Source organism: Oryza sativa, chromosome 7, assembly GCF_034140825.1.
Source record: "Oryza sativa Japonica Group chromosome 7, ASM3414082v1".
NCBI lineage: Eukaryota > Viridiplantae > Streptophyta > Magnoliopsida > Poales > Poaceae > Oryza > Oryza sativa.
Genome location: NC_089041.1, coordinates 18,068,571 through 18,078,680, shown reverse-complemented (window position 1 = coordinate 18,078,680; position 10,110 = coordinate 18,068,571). Strand labels below are relative to the sequence as shown.

Sequence of the window (10,110 nt, the reverse complement as noted above, 5' to 3'; positions counted from 1 at the left end):
TCAATAATTATTGTTTGTGTACCGTGACAGGTTCTGGACATGGGTTTAATACACATTCAGCTTAGAAATTCTGGTTCGTAAATTTCTGAGCGTGACAAGTAATCGAGAAACTATAACTTTTCTATTGTGATCGACAGGACGCATAACACTTCCCTTTTCCGTCACAATGCATAGCACTTCCTTTTTAAAAAGCAATGGAACTATACAACTGTAATCGACACAACGCATAACATTTGTTCTTTTGACACAACGAATAACACTTTTTTTTTAAAAAAAATAAAACAATGGAACTGACAATTACCACTACTTTGGGTCGGAGAGGATATCTGTTACACATGAGCCGGTAGAATAAACACCCAACATGATCTAGTCCAAAAATATCGAAACTGTTCTTCACTTTGGGAAGTTGCACATCTATACGGCTGAATCCTCATATTAACCACTGCAACAACTGTTTTGTTCTTAGAGAGGATTTCGAACGACCAATGGTTTCTGGTAACCTTTATCATCAGTGCAGTTCATACAATAGTAATTTGCCATGAAGAACACGAGTATAAGGCACATCATAACATGTCTACCAGGTTTACAACCGAACATTATAAGGCACCAGAAAGCTTTATTGATGAGACGTGCCGAGGGTCCTACAAATAGATTCCTCCTATGGAGAATTAATACTAGTATATATACAAATCTATTTTAAGAAATATTTCGACCAAAATGCGTCTCCCTGACGACAATGTGCAAATACTCCATCCTCCTACCTGGAACTTGTACATTGCACGAGCTAATAACACCAGTGAAATCTAGAGACGCTGGCTATCTCCATACGGTCTCGTTCGCATCAGTGAAAATGGCATTGTGATGCTCAATGAGAGATTGGATGACCTCAATTGAGCTGTAATCTGGGGGCGACGCGTCATCCAAGGGGATTTGGGAAGATGCATCCACATCATCCTCATCTGCAAATCATTCAGGCAAATTGGCAGTTAAACAAAGAACACCAAATCCCTAATAGAATAAAAGTTAGTCCTAGCGTCCTATCGTATGGAGAAAGTCACAAACAGTCTAACTTTTTTTAGGGAGAAGGAAGCAAGGACTGTCAAAATGCTCACCATAACAGAAATCATCAGAAGTGAAATGAATAAGAATAAAGTAAGATTTACATACCTAACAGATCCCATTCTGTGGTATTTGATGTTGTATCCACAATTTTTGGAGGTGCTTTTAGGGTAAATCTAAGATGATTCCGCAAATCTGTTCCAGAGTCACCTTGCTGCCACATGATCAAAGGCGCAAATTCCACTGCAAGGCTACGAGAGTCCATCTGCATTTGAATAAAATCTTATGTAAATTGTTTAAAGATCTAGTTTAATGTGTTAGATCAAATACTACCATGATGAATGAAGAGCAAAGATATCAACAAGAGAAACACAAATAAAGCCATCATGCGAGTGGGTACCAAATGCAAATTACTAAATTATAAAGAGACTAATAGTGAAAAGTTGTGCTATGTGACCCACGGATCCATGAAAAAGAGACTTGGAACTGAGATTATTATTTCTTAAACTGATTGCTGCTAGCTATTGTCTTGAACCATATAGTAAGTGGCTGTCAAATATATCAAACATTGAATAAAAGTATCGTTCAAGTCAATCAAAGCAGTGATGTAAACAAGATAAGTTATGTAAGATACAATTAGCAACTGATTTCCTGTATAAGACATAAAAACTGGCGATTAATAGGCAAGTGTTTGGTGTTCTGAAGTGTTTGCAGTGACTCTTTTAAGCATTCTGCATTCTGAACTCAATTACACTTTACTATCCTGTCCACGAACCGAAAAGAAAGAAAAACATGACTCAGGCATTAATCATTGCTCAGTAAAAGTGCCAGGTTTACAGAAGTGCCCAAACAACCATAATATGAACCATTTCAAATTAAATAAAAGTTGTGATTTATGCAGAGGTGAAATAAGAATAAGATATACCTTGTTAAGCGATGATTTACGGCTTACTCTAAGTAGCAGTGCTGTAACAAACTCTAGTGTCATGTAGTTCACATTGGGAAGCTTCTTCAGTATATTTCTTAAATCTGCAATGCTAACCCTTGCATCTCTAAGTTCATCATAAAGAGAGAATGTAGTAAGTGGCTCAGGGATGCTAGCAAGATAGCACTTTATCAGTGCAGCCACATCAATGGGGTTTACACCATCAGGGAAAGGTGCACCTGAATCTGCAAAACAACAATAAACTTACAAAGATCACAACAATGAATCATGATCACAAAATCTAAGTTCAAACATAATGAATGAAAATGGTACCTTCATTGTAAAGAGAGACTAATTGCTGAAGAACTTTTTTTTCACCCTCTGATTTGAACAAGTACTCATTACTCAAACCTAATAAAAGCAAATTAAATGTCAGGTATGAAAAAAATGTAGTAATAAAACCACCTTCTATTGAATTTCAGCATTTTACCTGATATAACCAGATAATCTGCACATCTCACAAGTACCAGAGGCACAGCTTTACCAGATTGCTCTCGTTGTACGGTGGCTTCAATGGGAACACCAAAGACTGCAACATCACAAGGCAAAGTTATTGGCCATCAAATAGTCTAAATTTCCATGAGTACTCATCAGTAGACAGGAAAACAAAACATGCAGTAAATACCACGGAAATGTTGAACTAAACTGAGCAAAGAGTAGCACGTTAATCAAGTACTCCAGCTAACTGCTAGATGCTTAAGGTTGTAGAATTGCAATTATAATGCAATAAACTTTAGCTGCCTTAATGAAAATGATATATATGCATTCTGGGCAGACTCACCATCAGTGCTGGCGACTCCCTGAAACAAGGAATCAGAAGAAACTAAGTTCAGCATCGTACTCCAGATAAGGGAGAGTAGTACCAAGAACAAAGTGAATCACAAACCTTCTGCCAGCGTTCAATGTTGTTCAAAATAGTCTTGCTTTTGTCAGCAGTTTTTTTAGCAGCCTGCAACAAAGACAAACAAACCACAAAATTCAATCTCACTAAGCAACATTGCTATTTTAACACAAGGAACCAAAACTATAACCACAATGCAAAGATCAAGCCGCAATCTCCAATCAAATATCAAATGGCATGTTCTCAATTTAGGTACATGTGTTTTGAAGATTACCATGGATTAGAAGATATGTCCACCAACAAGAAATTCCTAACCACGTTCTCAAATGCCAACAACTAAAGTGCACTACTTCTTTCTTTTTCTTCAAAAGTCAAAACAGAAGGTATTTGTTATTCTGCTATATTTGGCTGATGACAGTTCAGTCTACCTCTGGGGCATTCTTTCTGTTCACATGATTCGTGTGGAAAATCAGAATGTGCTACAGATCAACTGATAAGGGTACTAATCATTGTTTCAAGAACTTGAATCTTGATTCAAATAATATGTTATACAAGCAGAAACTTCAAATTTACAAGATAACAACTGAGTAAAAGCAACTCGAAGTAGATTTTATCAAAAATCTCGCACCTCTTCAACTTTGACCTTTCCCACTGCAACTTTCTCCTTTGTCTCTGAAATGCCCTTCCTCAGAAGCACCCCAGTGGTGGCAGCAGCAGAGATGAAACGCTCTTGCACAGTCTCCCCTGGTGGCGGCTGCCTCTGCCTAGCCTCCTGGAAGACAGCCCACCGACTCTTAACCACTGAACCAACCTTGCCAGCAACATCAGCTATATTGTCCCCTGCTGATTGCCCTGCCTGCTTCAGCTTGAAGCCTGAACCAGAGTATCCACATAAGTTTCAGCACTGTAGCTAAAGTGGTCAGAACAATCATTTGCTTACTTTAAAATCCACAGAAATGAAAAGGCTGTCACACTCTTGGAATTGCATGACACAAAAACTGCTTGGAGCAATTCAGAACATGTAAATTCCTTTCTTGGAGTGGCATTTTTTTTGTTCCCAGACCAAAAGGGAAAATATCTCCCATTTCTTAAGTACAAACCGTAGAAATTACTTACAGAGTTCAGTAACTAAGAAAAAGAAGGCACTGGAAAGCTAGTACACAATTACCTACAAACACAAACTCGGGAAGGCAGGAACAGCAAAAGTACCATGATATCCAGCTATTTGTCCTAATGAGTAACTCTAGTTCCTAAAAGTTAGTTTAATACAAGGCATGACAGCAATATGACCCACAGTAAACCATAAACTAGTATAGGACAATTAGGCATGACAACTACATGATTTATATCTATAGTAAAACCAAGATTGGGTTACTGCCGAACGTACTGGATGAAGAGAAGAAATTCGTGGCCTTCTGGCGCCACTGAGGCGATTCCGCCAGCGGCATCGCCGCCTTCACAGGACAAACCTACAAATCAAGCCAATTCCAACTGGTCATTAGCGCTTCAAAGGACCTCGAGCACGCCACACACGAATCCGAACCACCTTTGCTTAGCAAACCCGTTACAGCGACAATCTAAAGGTAGAAACGACAGTCGTCGGAAACAGGAAAATCCACGCGGTGGTTGCGGTTGCTAGGCCCTAAAACCACAGCATCTGAACACGCCGCGAGCTCAGCTAAACCCCCGAATTCAGATCAACCCCACCCCCACCCAAACTAATTACTACACAGAAATTTGCCTCTTATCCCCCTCGCAGTTCATGGGGCGAGAGACTCGCGACTCGCGAGACCGAAACCCTAACCAGACAAGCCATGAAATCAACCGCCCCCCAAGCTTCTACTGCTACTAATCCATGGAAGCCAAGCGCCACAAAAAAAAAATCCCACAAAAAAAACACTAGATACGAACTGCCCACGAAACCAGCAGCGCCGAATCGAACCCACCCAACTCCCAAAAAAAAAAATCCCCTTCGATCGGAGCTCGGGGACGATCAGAGAAGCCATCATACCTCTCTCTCTCGCTCGCTGCCTCCCTTCGGATCGAATCGGCGGCGGAGCGGGGGGAGAAAGCGAGTGGACTCGGCGGCGGCGGCTCGCTTCCGCGAGTTCAAAAATCGAAAAAAAAATGAAGAAGAAGAAGAAGCCGAATTTGTTTGCTTCTCCTCTCCTCTTTTGTGTGCGCTTCGATCGGATTCGAAGCGAGAGAACTGAGAGAGAAGAGGGGGAGTCAATGGCGGCGGTGACGGTATGGGATTCCCATTCCCAATCCGGGGCCGCGCGTCGAGTGCCGTACAGCCGTCTCTCTCTGGGCTCTCACGCCGACACGTGGGCCCGAGGGGTGGGGTCGGGAATCGGTACCGTGGTTCTAGAAGCGTCTAGGTCCGCGGGGCCGGGTCCGGGATTGGGACTCGGGGGAGGGGTCGGAATGGGATTTGGATCGATGGGTGGTGGGGTGGATTGGATTGGTGGATGATTTGGGTTGCAGATTCGCGCGGACTGTAGGCGGTTGACCACTTGAATGGATACTCTTGTTTGGTTTTGTTTAAGCGGATAAAATGGATGGGACTCTGTTGAGTGAGCCCATCCTAGTATTTAAGTCGTGTTGTTTTCCGTGACAACGACTGTCAGTGACGCTAATAAACAGGTCTCTTTACGATTACGGATGGGCATCAGTATAGGTATAGCCATACAAAGTCAGCCACATTTTTTCCATCTATTTGTCATCAAAAATTTAAATTTTCAATTTTAAATTTGAAGTTGATTTTGAGATTTTCTCATCATAGTTTTTTATTTCAATGTTAGCTTTTAAATCGTTAAGAGCACATATATAAAAGTTTTGTTAATATTTTTTTTTTCTTTTGTAAATATGTCGTTTCGCTTTTTCCTCTAGTATTTCGGACGATGTGGCTGTTCATTTCTATTCTTCCATTTTCTTTTACCACCTCTTCTTTTCACTCTGACTAGATGATGAAGTGGACTCGATGACTGACGAGATAATGGCAGTTTTGTTCTATATGACATATATTACTCTAATAAGTTGTAAAATTTGGATCTGTATAAATTTGCATATGTAAAGTTGAGGACCTAGATGACATAGCGTAATTATTACTGTAAAGATATACTCCCAACATCATATATTAATTAATGAAGGGGGGATTTCTCAATACCATAGGAGTATTATATGCACTACTACAATTTCAATTACATCATCGTTATTCACAAACTGGAATTGATAGTTGCTCATGTTTTACAATATCAGGCGTCTTATTATTGGCTATATTCATAGATGCCTCATACACTCGTGTCGTGCTTCTATTTTAATTTAGCTCCGTTTGTAGCTAGCTGATAATGGGTTAATGTTTTTTTATGGTAAAAGAATTGATTTCTTCATAAGTATTTAGTACTGTCGTGTAATCGAGCCCTTTCAAAGCAAAACACAAAAAGGCAGTAGCACATAGAATGCGTCATCATCCTGACCATGTCACTCCCACCTCAAAGGTGACTCGGACAGTGAAAATCCTCCGCCACCCCCCCCCCCCTCCTCCTTTCATTTGCCTCGCCGTCGTCCGAGTGGCTCGTCGGCAAAGTCGGATGACTGCAATGGGGCGCTCCATCCACGAGGAAGCTCGGCGGCTGGGGCACCGTGGGTTGCTCAGTGGCGGTGGTGCCCAGATCCACGTCTCCTCCTTCGAAGCTGGCGAGGAGACCAGTGAAGAAGGAGATGGAGATGGTGGCGACGAAGCACAGGGCGTGGAGGCGGTGCCAAAGCTGGCGGAGGCTGGGCGGAGGAGGCGGTAGCGGCGGGGCAACGGGGACGGAGCCACCGGATCTGAGTCTCCTTGGCGAGAGAGATCTGGTCCCTATTGACGGTCGTTATAGATCAATTTCGACCGTCAATATTTCCAAAATGATAGAGAACTAGCAATGCTTGCATGCATACTTAGTTAGAAATAATATATTTCCACTTGTACTTGGCATTATATTTGCTTAGAGGAGATCACCATATAAATGGAGGAGAAATGGTGGAAAACACCTAATCAATCAGTCAGAGGTCGATAAGTGGCGAATAAATGTATGGAAGGGCCCACAAGCCCAATGAAACACCTGCAATTGGGCTCAGCTGACACACCACTGGACCAAGGATCCACCTAGCAGAGTCCAGGATGAAAGATTGGGCCGGGGAGGGGGCAGCCAGGGGTTGGCCAAAAACTAGAGGATAAGAGAGAGAGAGAGAGAGGAGGAGGAGGAGGAAGTTAAATATGAGGAGGAAAAGGGAGGAGTTTGTGATCGAGGAGGAGAGAATAAGTGTGAGGGATTATATACGACGCGTTGATTTTTAGTCCCAGTTGGTAAAGATAGTAGGGGGTAGACGCTTTTTAATCTTTAGTCCCGGTTGATAAGATCATAAAGTGGCGTTGGGCTTTTCAACCAAGACAAAAAAAAATAAGGATGTTTAGTCTAATGTGATTTTTGGTCGATTCGAAAGATCAGTTCTCCAGTAGTGGTTCATGCATTTACTTAGCGCCTTTTCTCTATTATATGTATATCTATATAGAAGTCGGAGCTCCTGAAGATCTGCTCTACCTCAAAGTCAATTCGGAAGAATTGGCAAGCATGCAACGCAAGTCACTGTCTTTTTTAGGGGCTCTTATTTTTTTATCATATTGGATCCAATTTTAATGAGAAAAAGCTATGTTGTTTTAAATTAATTGCATGGGGCTTTATAAATTACTGTCCTATTCCATATTTTTTCTTAGTTAAATTGCTATGCCCCTTGTATAATTAAGCCCTCTTATCAATTTTCTTATACCTTGACCTTGTGTAACCTTGGGAAAAATATAATTCTAGTTGGGCCCTATATGATGGCAACTAGATAACATTAGGCTAATACTTAGTTCAGCATAGGATCATCCAGTGTTTTTTAATTTCTCCTGATGCTTAACAAACTAAAATCTTACGGGAACCATTGACGAGGTAGTCAATGGATGGAGATAATTTTTGTTTTAGAAAACAAACTAGTTTTTGGGCTGGGCTTGGGGTAGTAGATGGCAAAAGATCATATACATCAGTACATAGCTAACATTAATCATAAAAAAGGATAGCACAAGTTCCTACATATCAACATAGCACCGGCTACAAAATAATGTTCAGTCAACAAATGGAAAGTCGAGACCAGGAAACTTTAACCACCATCTTACAACAATTAAGATCAAGAAATCCATACACTCTACCATCCCTTTGTGGTTCGAAGATAATTGTTGTCCTAGGAACAACAGCTTTTTCATCATCTAGAGCCTCTGCAGTAAGCTTCAATCCCCCCAGCACTTCAACGGAAACAACAGATCGAGTAAGTTTGACACTATTATTGTCGCTGATCACCATTGCACCCTCTCGAGGATCAAGCAACACACATTCCGTGCTGGGATGGTGGTGAGTAGAAGCAAAGAAATGTGGGCGTAGGGAAGGATCCAATGACCCATCAACGACTTTAACCTCAAATGTCGCCTCCACTGTCTCTGGAATTAAAGCAAACGTGATCTGCACCGTGCTGCGCTTGTTGGAAGCCACGCGCCTCTTAACACTACTACCATCGTCATAGATGCAGTTGAATGTAAAGGCATGAGAGCTCAAAACCTTGTCTTCAGTCTCCGCAATTCCCTTGACCTTTAGCTCAACTTCAAAGTCCGGATTGTCCATTGCCAAGACATATCGACTAGGCCCTGTTAACACCAAAGAGGAGTCCTGCAAATATTGATTACAGCCATATGTGTTATACACATATATTTCGATCCAAGACAAATTTGTTTTCAAATATGAAACACAGTAAAACAAGGGGAACCATAGTGTAGCTACTTTAAGTTGTACTACCTCCGTTTTTTAATAGATGACGCCGTTGACTTTTTCTCACATGTTTGACCATTCGTCTTATTAAAAAAAATTGCGTAATTATACTTTATTTTGTTATGAGTTGTTTTATTACTCATAGTATTGTAAGTGTGATTTATATCTTATATATTTATAAAAAAAAATTGAATAAGACGAATGGTCAAATATGTGAGAAAAAGTCAACGGCGTCATCTATAAAAAAACGGAGGGAGTACTAAACTGCGTAACAAAAAGACTAAGATGACATCAATTTATCTGTAGAGTATTTAACACGCATATGCTAAGAAACAAAAGCAATGCTATCTGAATACTGATGTGGTAGTATGTACTGCATATCTATATTGCTCAAGCTAGTACAACCATAACAGCAGAAGAACTAGTAAGTACCACGCAAATAACAAGATGACATCATTAGCAGGAAAAACTTGGGAGAAAAATAGTGTTGTGCAAGGGTGAGCAATGTTTAGCTAGAGCTGATTAAGGCAACGTTAGCACTGGATGTTGCAATAATAATGTGCGTGTGCGAGCAAATTTTCAGGTAGCTGATTTGAGGTAAGGTCGATCGATCACCTCCGCCGTGAGCGTTTGGCAATCGTCCCGGCCACGATTGAAGACGAGGTTGCGCTTGCGATCGACGCTGTCTCGCACGGCGACATGGCCAAACACCTCGATAGGCCACCGCAACCCACACTTGATTTGCTTCACCTCGACCGAGTACACCTGCACCGCGTCATAGCACTTGGCATATATTGCGCCTGGATCATCCGTGTGCCTCATAGGTGGTATATCAGCTGCGATTAGATCAATCATCCATTCATTTGGATTTTCCTCCTCTAAGATTCCGTCGAATTGAACATAGTAATAATCAAATAGAAATACTAGAAGAGAAGGTGGAGCAAGTACTACGCACTGATGTCTTCGAAATTGGCCTGGGCGGAGAAGAGGAAATTCCAGAAATGGCGGAAATTGAACGCCTGAGCAGCCTCCTTGTCCTCCTCCTCATCGTCGCGCACCCTCTTCGCCAATGCGGAGTCTCCCTCTCCACCCTCCACCTTGCGGGTACTCGGCTCCACCTCTGGCGGCGGCGATTGGCTACTTCCGGTGCTGGTGATCGCCGGCGCCGTCGCCTCCTCGCGTTTCGTGGCAGCACCCGCCTGCTTGTTCCCCCTCGCCGCTCGCGCCCCGACCGCCGCCGTGGTCTTGGGCTTCCCCGCTGCCCGCGTCCCCATGGCCGGCGACGGCGACGGCGACTCCTCCTTGCGCCTTGTCGGCGACCGCGTCTGCATCGCTGCCGCTGGCCGCCGCGAAACTCTTTCTGGGTTAGGGTTTGGGGCTCC

General features: G+C 42.3%; 2 protein-coding genes across 2 annotated transcripts; both read right to left on the bottom strand.

Annotated features, from left to right (window-relative positions):
- Nucleotides 1-472: 472 nt before the first annotated feature.
- LOC4343256 (uncharacterized Rho GTPase-activating protein At5g61530) lies at nucleotides 473-5,096 on the bottom strand. Its single transcript, XM_015792381.3, has 10 exons — nucleotides 4,897-5,096; nucleotides 4,273-4,354; nucleotides 3,514-3,758; nucleotides 2,931-2,993; nucleotides 2,826-2,844; nucleotides 2,475-2,573; nucleotides 2,318-2,395; nucleotides 1,985-2,229; nucleotides 1,168-1,324; nucleotides 473-959 (listed from the first exon to the last, which is right to left on the bottom strand). The coding sequence occupies exons 2-10, from the start codon at nucleotides 4,331-4,333 to the stop codon at nucleotides 817-819; spliced, it is 1,110 nt and encodes a 369-aa protein (XP_015647867.1). The 5' UTR covers nucleotides 4,334-4,354; nucleotides 4,897-5,096; the 3' UTR covers nucleotides 473-816.
- A 2,852-nt stretch (nucleotides 5,097-7,948) lies between these two features.
- Nucleotides 7,949-10,110, bottom strand: LOC9271834 (uncharacterized). Its single transcript, XM_015790148.3, has 3 exons — nucleotides 9,684-10,110; nucleotides 9,344-9,564; nucleotides 7,949-8,629 (listed from the first exon to the last, which is right to left on the bottom strand). The coding sequence occupies exons 1-3, from the start codon at nucleotides 10,057-10,059 to the stop codon at nucleotides 8,039-8,041; spliced, it is 1,188 nt and encodes a 395-aa protein (XP_015645634.1). The 5' UTR covers nucleotides 10,060-10,110; the 3' UTR covers nucleotides 7,949-8,038.